The sequence below is a fragment of the Carassius auratus genome, chromosome 36, assembly GCF_003368295.1.
Source record: "Carassius auratus strain Wakin chromosome 36, ASM336829v1, whole genome shotgun sequence".
In the NCBI taxonomy this organism is placed as follows: domain Eukaryota; kingdom Metazoa; phylum Chordata; class Actinopteri; order Cypriniformes; family Cyprinidae; genus Carassius; species Carassius auratus.
Window position 1 is genome coordinate 5825068 of NC_039278.1, and position 17698 is coordinate 5842765.

Consider the following 17698-nt stretch of genomic DNA (forward strand, 5'->3'; position numbering starts at 1 on the left):
ATCAGAACAGTGTGAACCTCATGGGGTTACATGCTCATCTGTATATAGTTTAAAAAATGCACACAAATATGAAATATAAGAGCTTGAGGAATCATACCGTACATGTACCAACCCAACAAAGCCTTCCCACAATGCAGTTGTGCCCAATGTTTCTCTTTTTCTCATCTTCTTTAATGAACATCAATCGTATTTTAAAACAAAAGCACATTTCAGGGACAGATTTAGACAGAATTTGATGATCACGAACCCTGCGTTGGGCGCATATCTGATATTCAATTCTCCTGGTTTGATGTTCAACAATGATTACGCCCATTGCGTCTCGGCTTGTCAGCGAATAATCATTCCCCAATTTAAGGCCTCTGAGTTTGAAACCAGGTTGAATCATGATTTTTTTTTGGGGGGGGGGGCAAACTAGTCTAGATTGCTATTTTTGATTTTAACAACATTAGTTAATCATTTAATACATCTTATGAAATGTTTCTTGAACAGCCATCGGGTTCATTTCTTTTGCAGGTTCTGGAGGTATAAACCACTGGAAGTGCCGCAGAAAAGGTGACAGTGACGTACAGGAGACAAGGGCAAAGATCAGAGATAATACGCTTGTGTATATATAATCACATTTCAGATTAACTGAAGGTCTCGGAACTAATGCTCGCAGTTTACAATATACACACAGTACCATGCTTATGCGTCTTCAGTCCTAACCGTCACTAACGATGGGATTCAGAGTCTGTTCAGTCAGTAGTGCATCCCAACCTTTAAACCCCATTCTGCCCAGTCACGCCACAGAGGATTATGGGTAAAATGCATATACAGCCAAATACTAATAAAAGAGGTGGAGATCGTCATTTGTACAGAACAAAAGAAAACTTAAATTTAAAACGGAAGGATATTCAACATCATGCTTGTTTTTTTTTTTCTATCTGTGAATGTAAGGAAAGTGAGATGATTGTGTAATAATTCCACTGTAGGAGACTGTAAGAGAGGAGAAACCATGTGTGTACATGCATTACCAGCTCATAAAATAACATGTGTTTCAGTCACAGCTCTGCTCGAGTGCACTTGCAGAATGGGGTACTAGGGGAATCACAGTCTCACAGTTTCCTAGTCTCACTTCTCTGTACTGACTCTTGGGTAATTTTAAGATGGAGTTGCAGTTTTGTAATCGTTTCGGTTTTTGCTGAAGATGATGCTCATTTTGGAGTGAGGGAGCAGGTCAGGGAGGGGTCAGAGTTCAGAGGTCAGACGGGGGGTGCTTTCCGCTGCAGCAGGTACTGGTGGATGTTTTCTTCGTCTCTCTTGAGCCAGGCAGCGTTCAGGAGAATGTTCTCGCAGCACTGCTGTACCGTGCGCTCGGCCGCTGGAGCGTGATGACTTTCAAAGAAACTCTGAAAACAGAAAAACCACCAACATTCTCGTTAAGAACTGCAACATGTGCTGGTTATCAGTCTCTCTTCAAACTCAGTTCATCTGGATCACTGTACATTGATCATGATATCTATTGTTTTTATCATTTAAAACCAAACAAACCTATTTCAGGTTTTGTTTGAAATGTTTGCTTGCATTATATTTTCAAAAAATCCTGTGAAAACTGTGATATTGTGAAATATTAATATCATTCAAAATGACATACTTGAAATTACAATTTTTACTTGAATATAATAAAAAATGTAAATATAGCAATAAATTTTCATGATTCTGCAGATTATTTGATGAATAGAAAGTTCAAAAGAACAGCAATTATTTGAAATAGAACCAAAGCTTTTTAATCTGATAGTTCACCTTGAGTAGCTGGTACGGAAGACCAACAACCATCTCAAAATTAAAGTCTTTAAATTTTGAGGAAAACTATTTATAGTTGAGAAAAAAAAAGTCTAAGTAAAATGTTAGGGTTAAACTCATTAAATTACAAGAAAAAATTTCGAGAAAAAAAGTCAAAATAAAATGTTGCGATTAAACTCGCTGAATTTCAAGAAAAAATTTGAGATATACTTTGATGGATAGAAAGTTCAAAAGAACAGCAATGATTTGAAATAGAACAAAAATAATCTGAGAATAAACACTGATTTCATGTTAATTTCATCTCGTTGGACAGTGTTATTCAGCGTCGGAGGTTAGACAGTAATTTACTGGGGAGTAGTGTATTTTACTTTTGCAAAACTCACTCTTCGTCCTTTTCTCATCAAATATCACATAAGAAAAGTGGAAATCCGTTGCTTAACAAGTGTTTAATAGTAATGTATTAATAAGGGGTAGGCTTTAGGGAGGGCTTTGTTGTCCTAATATAGCAGCATCTATTTAATAATTTCAATAAAATCATTATTATAAATCAATGTTATTATTGCATCCTGTTAATTTACAACAATACTGAGGTGCAAATTGTATCTGCCACTAGAAGTATAAAAAGCATCTAATTAGCTACTATTTATTTACACTTAGCCTATTGCAAAGATCTGCTACTTTAACATAACGTAAATACAATGGCTATTTTCACTTAGTGTAAATAGCACACATCTAAAATGCTGCCGTTGTCACTTAGTGTAAATAGTACATATAACTTTTTCCACTGTAAATAGCAACTGACGGGTGTCCTAAGTCTAGCCGCAGGCAAAATATGGCCAGCAGCTTGTCTATTGAATTGTAGGCTATTATATTTGGCCCACCACATGTTTCACAAAGTTAACACAAGGTGATACCACTAAATTTTAGCCCAGATGTATCAGTAAAACGTGAGTGACAACCAGATGAAACCTCTGTGCCATTCTCAACAACATTGACGCGTCAGATGCAGTTAGAATACTTCTCAATCCACAAATTTATATTTACAATGGATTTACTGTATTAACACTAAACCTACCTAAATAATACATTATTATTCAAAAACAAGATAAGAAATTGATTAAAAATTTTCCGATGTAATATTTGATGAAAAAAAAGCGAGTTTGGAAAAAGATGAACCCAGTCGATCGTATCAGTCGCTACTCCCCAACGCATTATACTCCAACCCACCCCACCGAAGACGTTAATTAATCCAACGCATCCAACGAGATTAATTAACGCCCCTGACCTCAGAATAAATTACGAGAAAAGTTATTGAATTGGGAGAAAAAAAGTTGAGAATAAACACTTGCGTCTTGCATAACATAAACATAACAACTTTATTCTCTAAATTTAATGAGTTTAATCTCAACATTTTTCTCGACTTTTTTCTCAAACTGAACGACTTTTTCTCAAAATTTAATGACTTTCGAGATGGTTTTATTTTTTTATTATTGCTTGGTCCTAATCCTCTGCCATAAACTGGTCCCCATTGACTTCCATAGTTTTCCATAGTATGAAAATCAATGGGGACCAGCAACTAAAGGTGAACCATGTCTTTAACATTAGAAATGTATTTATGTTCACTTTGATCAATTTAATGTATCTTTGCTCAGTAATTTATTTTAAAACCCCAACTTTTGAATGGAAATGTATATTAATTAGCCTCCCAAAAATAAAATAATTTAGAATGATTTCCTAATGAATTTTAATGACTATTTATTTGTTAACTGGTTCCACTTATTCACACACACACACACACACACACACACACACACACACACACACACACAAATCCAATACAAATAAACTATTTGCTTATAACCTTATGGTTTTGCAAGCAATTTCTATTCTCCCCAAGTGCGCTATCCAGTCTACATTATATTTTAGAGCAAAAAATAACTAGAAAATGTACATTATATTCACTTGTCTGTCTAAAATGATTTTGTAAGTGACAATGCTCACCTTAACTTCAGCAGCCATTTTATCTATTGCAAACCCATCTGCTGTCAGCTGCAGTGAAGAAACAAAATGAACACACATCAAAACTGTATACATATATTCATGATTCACAATCAATAAACTCGGTCTGCTACTGTATTTCCCATCTTAATTGTGTACTGTACTTCTTTCACCTTGATGAGTCTTGATATGAGGAAGCCGCCCTGGTAACGGTTATGAAGTTCTTCCCAGTTGTCCTTAACAAATTTCCATGCAGCTTTGCGCCCCTGTTTGCTGCTTCCAGCTACGCCCCCGATTACAGACACCGTGTCCTGGGGACGAACCTCCTCCTAAAAATACCACAGCCACACTCAGCGTCACTGTTCACACTTCTGGAGACTTTTAATTCCCACAGACTCAGATTAGAGCTCAGAGAATGAGTGTCAGATAAGGTTTCTAGTGAGAATGCTGAGAGAGATGAAAATGGTGCTTTATCGATCTCCCGAGGCAAACTGATGCTTTGCAGCTTTAAACAAGTGTGTTTCTGGTGCTTTAAAAGTTCCCACAGTCTGACCTCTTTTCTACAGTAAGTGTGTGGGTGTGCTTTCGTACCGACAGGGCAAAGTTAAGCACTCTCTGGATGAGGTCAGGGGCGGGAATGGCTCCCAGCACTCTCTCGATGCGGTTCTTCTCCTCCTGCATGTCTGCCTGCTTATGAAGCTGAACACAGAACACGAGAGATGCATTTTATTCATCTGCACCTTCAAGGCTGTCGCTGTGTGATGTTCAGACACGTGCTAACTATCACCTTGAGCATGGTGTCGAGCGTTGTGCTGTCTCCGTGCTTCAGAACTGTTAGGTACACCTAGAGGAAATGCAGAAACACCTATGTTTAACAGGGACATGTCGAGCCAATACTAATAAAAACTCCAGGAACAACATTTACAAAATCAGCTGAAAAACATGTCCAGTTACACTTTATTTAATGTTATATGCACTTACTGCTATAATAACAATTATCTATGCATAATTACATGCTAGTAACCCTTATTCTAACCCTAACCATATAGTAAGTACATGTAGTTAAGTAATAGTATTCAGTACTTCAATGCATAATTACACTGTAATAAGCACACCTTAAAATAAGTATAACCACATGTCCTGGCGATGCACCAAATCAAACATTGTCAGCTGAAAGCAAACCACAAAACATTTAGGACGGTTTGATAGGATCTAGATACTGTTATTCCAGCACTAGCGTCCTCACAGCTGACATGTACACCTGTTGTAGTTTATCCATGTGTAGCGCAAAATAAACACTAAGACGGCCAACACGCACCCTCTGAAAAACGCTTGGTATTTTTTAATCACCAAAACGTCAGTTGTCCAAATGTTGGTGCATCACTGGCACACTGATGCAAAAGTGTCCGTATTATAAACAGAAATGCGAGACGACTCACTGGACTCCTGAGGTCTGCGGGCAGGATCTGTTTACCCTCCACATGTTCTTTGAATCTCCGCCGGGCCTCTTCCAGAGTGGCCTTGTGCCCCGCTTTACCCAGCTTCCCCAGCACCAGACCCCGCAGCAGGGCGTCCAAATGTCCTGAACGAGAGACATGGGGAGAAGAGCAACCACGGATTACAATGATATTATACAATATAAGATATGTGTCAATGCCTCTCAGGATCTGTAGTGCTTATCTTTAACATTACATCCTCACATCTTTTAATACATGCAATTTTGATGCCTATTTTAAATAGTTATATTTATATATTATATATTTAAATAAAAAATGCTTGCATGCTACAGGTGATTTTTAAATGTAAAATAGATTTATTCATGGTTATTATTTACATTTATTTATTAATATGTATATGAATATTTATACGAATCAATAACATATTTATTTTGAAGTTAGTATCAAAATTGGTATTTAAAAAATGCACAGTGCAATATCACTGTTCCTGTTTTCTAGTAAAAAAAAAAACCTTGTATTTTGGTAATCCCAACCATATATTAAAAGCAGATTATTAAAATATATTAATATTTGGCTTGTGAAATCGCCATGGTTATGACATCACATTTACATAACCAACACCCTTTCAACTTTTAATAACTTGACAGGAGCTCTGTCACTCATTGCACTCATAACCGAGCTCATTTACATAGGGAACATATAAAAACAGCCTGTTTAAATAGAAAAGGGCAAGAAACTGGTCAAATCTGTTTTAGTATAAGTGGAAAACATGCCACAAAAGTGCAGAGTATGAAACCTTTAAAGGAATAGTTCACTCAAAAAGTCAATACAGTGGAAGTCAATAGCCTCTTTAAAATAACATATGTTCCACACATTAAAAGAAAGTCAAAGAGGTTTGGAATGACATGAGGGTGACTCTTTACGGCAGAATGTTCATATGCCTTCATGAACTGTGAGTTCTGGCACTCACCCTCTCCGCTTTTGCTGTCCCAGCCCAGCTTCATGCCGATAGGGGTGAAGAGATCTCGGATGAACTCCTGGATGTCCTCGTGGAAGTCGGTGTGTGAGAGCAGAGAGGACAGAACACCCAGATTACAGCTCAGGTCACTCCACACCGTGTAGTTCGGCTCATTCACAAAGGCTTCCATCACCTTCAACACCTCCACAGTACTGATCATACCTGCTCGAGCCTGAGGGCATTACAGACAGAGACACAGCACAACACTGTCAAAACCGGACGGATGGGAGGACAAACAGAAACCAATACTGATACTGTTGAAATTGCTTTTCTCAAGAAACATTTCAGCAACACTAAACATGACTTCCACAAGTCTTAACCATCAATCCTTGAGACTTGACTCCAGGTGGAGATCTGAGCCTCTACTCTGACTGGCAAATCAATGATTCAGACGCATGTGTAGCGTCTCACCAGAGAGAAGAGGTCATTTTGCAGACCCAGGCGGTCCACAGGCAGCAGAGTGAGGTCTCTGATACCAGGCAGCAAACTTTCCAGCATGGCTGAGCTGTACTGGATCCTGTAGAATCCCACGGTACCGGGATTAATCTGCAACATGGAAGAAGATGCACATTTTTATACGTGCACAGAAGACCGATCATCAATGTCTGCATGTCATTTCAAGCTTCATTGTTATTTACATTATAAATCGCCTTTTACGTGAAATGCATAAAACACAGCAATCTGACCTTGATCCATTGGTCAGGTGCGATGTTGGTGATGTTAACTGTGGTTTCGGGCTGGTCCAGCAGAACCTTCATCTTGGTGCAGCTCGGGTCCTCACTGGTGCAGATGCTGATGGGAACCATCCAATTAGGGCAGTTCTCATCTAGCACATAAAAACAGATATTAGGGTATAACGGAGTCAGAAAAAGACTAATAAATAAATGGTTAAAGTCAGCAGATCCATTAGTTTAACTGCTCTTTATTTGCATGTACCATTACGTGGTCCACTGGCACAGAACTTCTTCTGAGAGATTTTCAGCACGCGGTCACTGCCATGCTGGAGGAGAAAAAATAAATATATACATATTTCAGCTCTGATTAAATCTGGTACTGCCAAGACAACAGTTGTTATTACCAGACGATCCCTGAGAAGCTCAGAGTCCATCTCAGTTAGACTTCTCAATACCCAGAGGGGTATTTCAATTATATTTGAAACTTTAGGGGAAAAAAACATCCAGAAAAAACACACACACACACACACACACACACAATCCCACAGTGCCGGGTCGGATCAAAACAAAACACAAAATCAAACCATGATGTTTATGAGAATGGGTTTGTAAATGTTACCTGCTCTTGAACCACTACTATAATCGGGAAGCCCATTTGTTTGGTCCAGGAACTCATCACTGCAGCAATAGGCTTCCCACTTGCTTGCTCCAAACACTCCCAAAGGTCCTCTGTGATAGAGAAAGAGAGACGACACCTGTAATTTCTGACTACACAACAATTAACAAAGCACAATAACACTGATGCATGATCACACACACACCCACAACACTCCAGCCACACACTATGTCGTGTCAGAATTACAATGTAACACACTATGTGATTACTACAGCTGTAATCCTTGTTGTTTGGATCAGACTGTCGCTGTATGTGGAATCATTTCCTCACAGAGACATTTTCCTACATACACAAGTGAAAATTTATGGTTTTATGTATATATATATATATATATATATATATATAGGTTTTTTTTTTTTTTTTACAATTGTGCTGAGATCCAGGATGTGTTCTCAATTATAAAGTATTATAAGTATAATTTCTAACAATGTATTAAAATGATTTAGGTTGCAAAAAACAAACTAATATGAAATGCAGATGAAGATGTTTAAACTGATCTGAGCAACTTAATAGAGTTTTCTTCATGTCAAATAAAGTCTAAGCCTATAACACACGGACTTCAAAATCTATTTTATTCAGATCTAATGTTGCGATGAAATGAAAGTGGTGACCTATGTTTTCTAATGCACATCTGAGTGTAACAGATCGTTGGAAAAAAAAATGTAGGATGGTGACTTGGGTATATGTATTACATCAAACAACTCAGACTTGTTTGTTATTTAATTTAAAATAGAAACTATAAGATATGTAAAAACTGTAAACAAATAATTGTGAAGAGGCAGTGATGTGTATAATCATAATAAGCCTAAACACTAATATAAAAATATTGGGTTTACAAGGACATTAGGCTGTTTAATCACCAAGATGAAAATTATTAGAGGGTCAAGGCTTAATCTACACAAAGATTGTCATGTTGACTTACCGGTAGATGCATTTTTGTGCTGAAATTTCAAAAGGTAAGCATTCATTCCCTTTCTAAAATCCTAAAAGAAAGATAATTTTAATCAGAAATGATTCAAAACCAGAACTGTAAATGAATCTATAAGTCAGTATTAAGAAGGGCTGGTCGTCTTATCAGATTCCTCACAGACTCTTGCTGAACAGACAGATGAGCAAGCTCCTGTCTGACAGATTTACACTGTGAATGTCTCTCTGCAGCCGGCTGAACGCGACCCCTCACCTCATCGCCGATGTAGTTATGCAGCATGCGGATGACAGAGGCCCCTTTGCTGTAGGATATGGCATCGAATATTTCATCCACTTCTGAAGGGTGTCCGACATCAACCTGCGATTTAAAACACACGAGCTCTGAAACATGACTCCGGTCAATATTTCATCAGGCTAAATCTGGGTCTGCAATTTTAATGCTGTAAGTGATGAGGCTGGGTGAACAAACAGACTGACAAAAAAAGTGCACATCAAAACTTCTTGCTCTCTTGGTAATGAGAGAGATGCACTCATCTGGTGCAGACCTCGATAGGGTGGCTGTTATCTAACGCATCCAGGTCCAGAGCTCTAGTGTAGTCCGCAGATACAAACTGGGTCCAGATGTCGTATTCAGGGAAACAGTGGTCCACACAAAGATACTCGATCCAGGACGCGAAACCTTCGTTAAGCCACAAATGAGTCCACCATTCCTGCAGCAACAGACATTTTCTCAGCACCCTGAATGACATTCAAATATCACTGTGACCTACAAAAACTATATGTGGCGTACTTTCCACACAGAACATTTGGACACTCACCATGGTCACCAGGTTCCCAAACCACTGATGTGCCAGCTCGTGGCCGACCACCAGAGCGACCCACTGGCGGGACGACGCACACGAGTTCTTTGGGTCAATCAGCAGGGCCGTCTCCCTGTGAGGGGATGAACACAACATTAAAAAAGCCCATTAAAACTGCATAAGAACAGAGTGCAGAACAAAATGTGGTTCATATTGTTCAGATACGGCTGGGGATTAACATGCTACCAAGACAGATCAAATATTAAATGAGCTTCTGCTGAATGGCTGCTTTCAAAAATCAGATGGTTCTGCGTTTCCATGTTGATTTGTGAACTCTCAAGTTTGCTATTAAATCATTTAATACAAAAGTCACCTGTAAGTAACAAGGCCCCAGTTTTCCATGGCACCTATGGGACACAAGAGTACCAAAGGTTAAAACTGAATATAACCAGGTCTATGAGCCATTTGATATTTCAAGAAAATGATACTAACCAGCAGCAAAATCGGCAATAGCAATTAGATCAATTTTAGGCAATGGATAAGGAACACTGAAATAATCTTTATAGAACGGAAGGGTCTTTGTGGCAACCTGAAAAAAATAAATAAAAATAAATTCACAAGTGAATACTTTCCCAAAAAAAGTGTTATTAACATTAAGTAAAAAAAAAATATATATTATTAATATATATATTATTAATATATATATATATATATATATATATATATATATATATATATATATATATATATATATATATATATATATAATGTATAGTTAGTCAGCTTATGGTATAAACATCATATTGTTAATAATATTACAAAAAATAATAAATAATTTTTTAAATATATAGAGTTCAAAAGTCTGGGATCAGTGAAGTCTGTTCTACTCATCAAGGTTGATTTAAAAATACAGTAAAACACTGGGAAATATTACATTTTAAAATAACTGTTTTCTATAATCAATGTTAATATTTTTTTGAAACACAATAAATTTTTCCAGGATTTTCTGAAGAATAGAAAGTATAAAACAACATCATTTGAACAATATTAAACTTTTTACGTTCATTTTTTCAACAACAACAACAAAAAAAGAATAAATAAAATATTGTACCGACCACAAACTTTTGAACGATAGTGTATATTTCCAAATCAGATGTCTTGAAATAAAACATAAAAAAAAAATACATTTTACAAATATAAATTTTGTAAAAGAAATCAGCTTTGATGTGGTTTTGGCGTTTGGACTACAAAGATCTAAACCAATTGACATTTGAAATGCCAAAACATGCAAACAGTCACAAACTGAGAGAGCAGTTCTCATACCTCCAGTGCAAATTTCCCTTGCTCTGCCTTTCCGACAGGTGTGTACACTCGGACCGTCACACCGTCTGATGACTGACTCTCCACAAAGTCATACTCGCCAATGACAAACGCCACCAGATAGGTGGACATGATGGGTGTAGTGGCAAACTTCACCTCCACCAGACTCTGATCCTCTGGATATGGCTTTCGATCAATGACATTCTGCACAGAAAAAGGAAAGTCAGGTTCATTTTTCAGCTTTTTTTGGCCACAGTGTGGAAGGGGCAGGTTGAATGACATGTAAATAAACTGTGGTTGGACACTTTACATGTAAATCGATGAAACCACAAAAACAAATCACTTCCAAAAGAATGCTCAAAACCAGTAGTAGAGGTTATTAAATCAATACAATGGTACACAATTCATTTTCAAAAGAGAGAAGGAATGTGATTGGTGAACATCCCATGTCAAAACTTCATGACTCAGAGAATATACATCAGCTTGGGGAGGCACAACGCCTCTGGGCCTGTGTTAGATAATGCACACGTCTGACAGTAATGAGAATCAACTCATTTAAGGACGTTTGTTTCCAGAGGCAAGCGTTTAAAAAAAAGAAAATTGAGACGTACCATATTTGACAAGGCTATTCTGTCCTTTGGGATGATAAGGGTGATGTCAAAAGTGGCTTTGATAGCGGGTTCGTCCCAGCAAGGGAAAGCTCGACGTGCGTCCGTGGCCTGGAGGTGAGAGACAGCGAGATGGGAAGAGACGACTCCGGGTTAGCATGGGGTGCAGTGATTTAAACACGTGCAGGGATATTTGCATAGCATCAAAACACACAGATGCACAAAAACACTCTATTCTGATCCTTTCTTTCTTTCTTTTTTATTATGGCCCAGTCAGGTCAACCGTTTGGATTTTCCCTTGCCCTGCCAACATTTTCACTGGCTCAGTGACAAAAGAATTTGGTCTATTTTTATGCAGTGTTTTTATTTCTTATTTTTGTTTCATTCTTCATTAAATTCACAAACCATTTCGGTTGGCAGTTCTTTTAAAGAAAAAAAAGAAAAGAAAATGCAACAAGCTGGAAAATATACAGCTGTTATAAAACTCCACAAAAAAAAGCCCACACATTTTTGCTAGTAAACATTAGGCCGAAATCCAAAACACTGCCCTGCCAACGTTTTCACTTGGCTCAGTGTTCATTTTTATTCATAACAAAGTTGTTGTTGTTTTTATTCATTACATTTTTGTAAGTTTCACAAAACATTTTGGTAAGGTTTTTCTTGAAAACAATAGAAAAAACATTGCCCTGCTAACATTTTTACTGACCCAGTGACAAAACATGTTATTTTATTACTTTTTAAATGTATTTTTATTTTTGCAATTATTATATATACACATGTATCATTGTTATTATTATTATTATTATCATTATTATTATATATTACTGCTATAATATAAATGTTTTGGTTATAATTTTTTGGTCCTTTTTTAGAAAATTTGCAATAGGTGATTAAATAAAACAAATAACAAGACTGATTATAAAAAGCTGCCATTTCTGTTAGTCAGCTAGATAACATTACCTTGCAGACAAATAAATCAGCAAAATGTATGGTTACATCACTGAAAACCAAACATTTAGGCTCGACAAGGCATAAAATGGACGTACAAGATCAATGCATGTACATTTTTTAGAGGAAACTCAGCACTAAACTGAAAGAACCAATTACTTTTCCATCAACCTTCTCACGCTGGCCCCGAGCCAGCGGGAACATCCTTATCATTGAGCCCTGATTAAGTTACCTTCATCTTTAAGTTAACTTTCAGCTCAAGTTAAGAGGCTAAACCTTCAGTTAATTACCCCTTCCAAATTAAAATCTATCAAGTACAAAAATAAAAAACTGGAGTGTATCTAAATGACTTGGATTAATGGATTTGTATTGTAGGCATCATAGCTGATATCAAAGGCCAAGCAACACATTATGTAACAGGTTTAATTTGTCTACAATTTTACTTCTGCATGTCTCCATTATGAGCTCCAGTAGAATAAATTGCTTGCTTTACCTCATTTCCAAGAATGAAAGCGTACGCTGAATGATTATGTGAATGTGAAATCGTCTTTGTCGAGAGAAACGGTCAAGATCTCAAAGGAATGAGAGGGGGGGGCATGACAAATGACAGGGCTAAAGCAAACAGTGGCAGAGAAAGCCAACGAGCAAACAAATGAATGAACGGCGTCCTCTGATATGAGTTTACCTCAAACTGTGTGACGGCAGCATAGCGGTTCTCTCCCGAAGGAGTCGTGTATTTACTCCTGTAAAAGCCTTTCATTTTGTCGTTCAGCTCTCCAACAAAGTCTATTTTCAATGATCCCGACCCTGAAAAACAAGTCGCCCATGATAAAAAAAAAAAAAAAAAGGAACATAAAACAGAAGGACAGAGAAAGGAAGGCCCATTCATCTTTTAACAGGAAGCTGTTCAAGCCACCTCAATGAGACAATAAACCCTCTATAGCAACTAATTACACAGAGATTGTTGACATGACCGCAGCAGGCTCCGTCTAGGACAGCTTTAGGAGGTCTTTACCTTTTTGCAGAATGCTGGGGAAACATAGGGTCACCTTCTCATCCTCGTTCTGATAGTTAAACCCCGTCGCGTTAATTTCTAAATGGACGGGGAGAAAAATGAGCACAGTTAATCCTAGAAATAAACCAGACTGTAAAGCATTTAATGCAGGTCGAACCAGCAATCAGCAAGCAAATACATCGACTGAATGTGGATTACGGGTGGTTTTCAGAGTTTGGCACTCACCTTCCCCCCCTTCAGGCACAAAAGAAGCAGTAATTATGTCTATATCAGCACAGTTCATCACAATCTGGTTTGTCCCTTGTGTAACCTGTCGAGAACAACGACACAGGCTTCAGTTTTAACATTCAAATGGCTCCGGTTGTTTCATGATCCCCAGCTCTCAGTGTTCGGTGTGTGGTTTCTTTTCTAGCAACACTCCATTGCCTTTAGCAAGCATTGGAAACCTTCCTTTGTTTCATACTGTATCAGATAACAGCAATAAAAGTGGAACAAGCTCACGTCACCTACACACAGCAGAGCCAATCGATGCAGGGAAATTCTTCCTGGTTTAGTAAACACTGAAAAAGCCTCGTTCTCCGACACAAAAAGAGAAATTTTATTAAGCAAGGACGCATTAAACTGAAGAAAAGTGATATTTAGGAGCATTTACAATGTTACAGATGTCGCCATATTTAAATAAATGCTATTCATTTGAACTTTCTATTCACTAAAGAATCCTGTTTTTAACATTGAAAGATGACAGAAGAAATCAGCATATCAGACTGACTTCTGAAGGATGATTCATGTCACATTGAAGACTGGAAAAATAATGCTGGAAATTCAGCTATACATTTACGCATGTAGTAAGCGCTTTTATCCAAAGCGACTTACAGTGCATTCAGGCTATACATTTATTTTACCAGTAAGTTTGTTACCTGGGAATTGAACCCACAACCTTTTGCGCTGCTAAAGCTGTGCTCTACCACTGAGCCACAGGATTGGAACACGAGAAACAGCTAATTTAAAATGTGACTATTTCTCAAATGTAACATTTTATGGTATATTTGCTCATATAAATGCAGACTTTGTCTCTCAGTAAGCCTTTGTGAGATCACTTCTTGTAAAAACACTACAAAAATCTTCAAAGTTTTGAATGGTAGTGAAAGAACCCTGTGTGTTGGGATCACTACCATTTAGCCTTTTTTTTTTTTATCTTCGCTCATATCACAGTACATAAGATTTCCCTTTTCCTGTTTTGTTGTAGGAGATCTCCAGGAGTACGAGCAGATACGACACACATGGAAAAAGAACCGCCTGAATCCTCGCGGCTTTGCTGAGGCTCAAGGGCCATCTCCTGCTGCTGCCGCCGCTGCTGCTATGAAATTCTGACGTGTGCATATTTAATCAGATTATGAATAAAAAGAACACCAGTTTGCATGGCCTCTCATGTTGCAATAGGCTGTTTAAGACTGCATTTGTTGCATAATGCTGAAGTGAAACTTTCCCGGGACGATCAATAGCTTTCAGGCTCTCCTCTCCTCATGTCCTTAAGCTAGTTTTCACAAATACATTCCAGAATCAGCACTGTTTTAATTATTCCTCAATTGAACTATTAACACACTTCGTTTTCAGTGAATTAGATCCCAAATAATGATGCAGATTGTGTTTAGAGGTGTGATTCTGCCAAGATGAAGCTTTAGAGAGCACATGTGGCTTTTTGAAGCTGGATGTGACTTGGATGCAGTGAGTACACTCCCTGGCTCTGTGACAACAGGCCGCCCCTAAGCAGTACATTTTAATGGGGTTCATAAATGTAAGCCAATGACGGTCATGATGCGCATTGTGAGGGATGTAGTTTATCTCATGCTCTAATAAATCTTGGCATCATGACAACTTCAACAGCAAGGCGACTTTCATTAAACTGGGGTACAACATGACTTAACATGTAAAGCTGTTGGTCTATAAAAAGGCTCCACAAACAATCTTATGCAGACCGGACCCATATTTCGTCACATCTGGCCCGCACTGACCTCAACGGTCTTCTGTTTACAGCATCAACCACAGTAATTTATCCAGTAGTAAATACTGCGATTGTACTGATATTACATATACATACATACATATATATATATATATATATATATATATATATATATATATATATATATATATATATATATGATAGGTAGATACAGATATATACATGTTGCATTTAATCAGCATGAAATACGTACAAAACTAATAGTTAACCCCATACTTTAGAGGTTTTATATGTTAGTGCATTATTTTACTGTAACCTCGGGCGCTGCACTGTGATTACGGTAAGCTATAAAGTATCATGTAAACTGTCAGATGGGCTCAGAGTGACTCAGGAGCTTGTAACAGGACTGATTCGCCGACTCGAGAACGTTAACGTTACCTGAAAACTATAACCTGGAAGGCGGTTAAATTACGACATATTATGTTTGTATTTGCGTGCTTTATGACAGCAGTCCTGCAGGCTAACTTGGTTAGCGGTGTGGAGCCAGTTAGCGCGTTAGCTTGCGGGGCAACTAACTGCTTGCTTCTCTTTATTTCGAGAGGCAGACCTCAGAGGACAGCAGGTTTAAGTATTTAACCTTAAATAACCAAATTCTAACAGTCTGGAACGCGTAAATGTGAAATACGTGGTGTGTAAAACCTCTGTCTGCTTCACTAGCAGGTATTGTTAACTTAGCTTGTTAGATTAGCAGCGACAACAGTATCAGCAGTTATACAAATACAAAGTGAAAAACCAGGGTTAACCTGAACGTGGCATGACCCTGGGGCCCTAAGCAGAGGGGACAGAAGGGCTGAATGGCATGGGGCTCACATTACCTCCACGGCTGCCTCCAGTTTGCCCTCGAAGGTGAAGTCGATGAGGTCGGGCTTGAGGCGCAGCCCGTAGTTGACGGGGTAGACGTCAGTGGGCAACCGCACGAAGGGCCTCCGCTCGGGCATGCTGAATAATGTCGATACGCTGGAGAGCGAATTAAAACGGACTAGGACTCTGCTTGCTCGAAGAGACACGGGCTTCGCTACTAGAGTCGGATTGCGGGGTAGGGCTAGCCGTATGACTGACAGAGACACACGACAACTCATGAAAAACAACATGCAAGCCGTTGGAGATGTTCCTCGTTGAGCCCCGCCCCCTTTTCAGTTAGCGGTGTCCGAAATCTCTAGTCGGAGCTTTTCAGTGAATCGGTTGAACTGGCTGAACGGAGGTGAATTGAAAGAGTCGTTCACGAATCGGACTGAATCGGTTCACTGATTTTTCGATGAGTGACCTAAAATGTAAATGTAAATTTAAAAAATGTAATTTTAATTACAAAAAGTGTTCCTGTGGATCAGTGGTAGAGCATCGTTAGCAGCGCAAAAGGTTGTGGGTTTGATTCATAGACAGTAAAAGATTCCCAGGGAACACATTTTAGGTTAAAAATGATGGCCTAAATGCACTGGAAGTCGCTTTGGATAAAAGCTTCTGGTAAATGCATAAATGTTTAAAATGTAGGTGAAAAGGTCTATTTTCAATGGCATAAACGTTTTAACAGTTCACACAGAAGTTACTTTCAAACCAAACAGTTTTCTAACCGAGTGCAAAGGCTGTGAGGGGAAGTCTTTCGCCCTTCAGTGAAATTCCCAAGTTGTGAAAATTCAGAAATTGAGGTTTTGACTAATGCAGCAAAAAAGCAGGATTTGTTTTTATAGTAAAACAGCAGAAATAAAAATATTATGCTAGATCAAATATTACATTAATAAAATATATTATTACATGTTTTAATAAATAATAAACATTTTATTACAACTTCTTAATTTAATTAATTAATTAATTACATTTATTTATTTGTTTAGTTTTATTGTTTAGACACAAGCATGTAATTATGCCACGTCATGACGCAAATTTAGCTTTATCCACTTTCGAACGGATTCTCTAAAGCGAACTGTTCAAAGGAATCGAATCTTCGAACTGAATTAAACTTCTCTCGGAGAGACAGCGACAGAACAGAAAAAGCTTCAGCTAACATATGCACTATATGCTCAATCTAAAGAGGGCGCACCATGGCCAATGTTTTAAGTTTTTTTCTTTTTTAGAATATCATAAAATATTACACTGAATTTTATTTACTCAAGCTTTTGAAAGTTTTAATGAAAAAAATGAGAAAGATACATCTTTAACATACTACATCAGCTCAAAAAGACCACGTCGTTCAATGTCCACAATTCTAAAAGTAGTCTATCATTTAGTCTGAAATACTATGCACAATTTGCATTAATATAAATGTGAAGATGCCTCTTTTTACTAGTATGCTATCTATAGGTTATCTTTAGGATGATATAACTGAAACAGATCTGAGAACTACTTTTTATTTTGTGAGCCCGTGTTTTCTGACATAACAGATAATAATCAGGGATGATTGTGCAGATACTGGGCCTGCCCAGCCAAGGGGCATTTAAAATGTTAAAAACAATTATTA

General features: G+C 37.8%; 1 protein-coding gene across 1 annotated transcript; it reads right to left on the reverse strand.

Annotated features, from left to right (window-relative positions):
* Positions 1 to 149: 149 nt before the first annotated feature.
* On the reverse strand, positions 150 to 16377 carry LOC113055053 (puromycin-sensitive aminopeptidase-like). Its single transcript, XM_026220999.1, has 23 exons — positions 16062 to 16377; positions 13449 to 13533; positions 13224 to 13301; positions 12894 to 13015; positions 11264 to 11371; positions 10656 to 10856; positions 9825 to 9921; positions 9706 to 9739; positions 9351 to 9465; positions 9078 to 9242; positions 8786 to 8890; positions 8528 to 8588; positions 7549 to 7658; positions 7192 to 7255; positions 6942 to 7081; positions 6667 to 6801; positions 6208 to 6427; positions 5220 to 5362; positions 4568 to 4624; positions 4372 to 4479; positions 3954 to 4109; positions 3784 to 3831; positions 150 to 1388 (listed from the first exon to the last, which is right to left on the reverse strand). Exons 1-23 carry the CDS (start codon positions 16335 to 16337, stop codon positions 1242 to 1244), a joined length of 2775 nt encoding a protein of 924 aa, XP_026076784.1. The 5' UTR covers positions 16338 to 16377; the 3' UTR covers positions 150 to 1241.
* Between the last annotated feature and the right edge of the window lie 1321 nt (positions 16378 to 17698).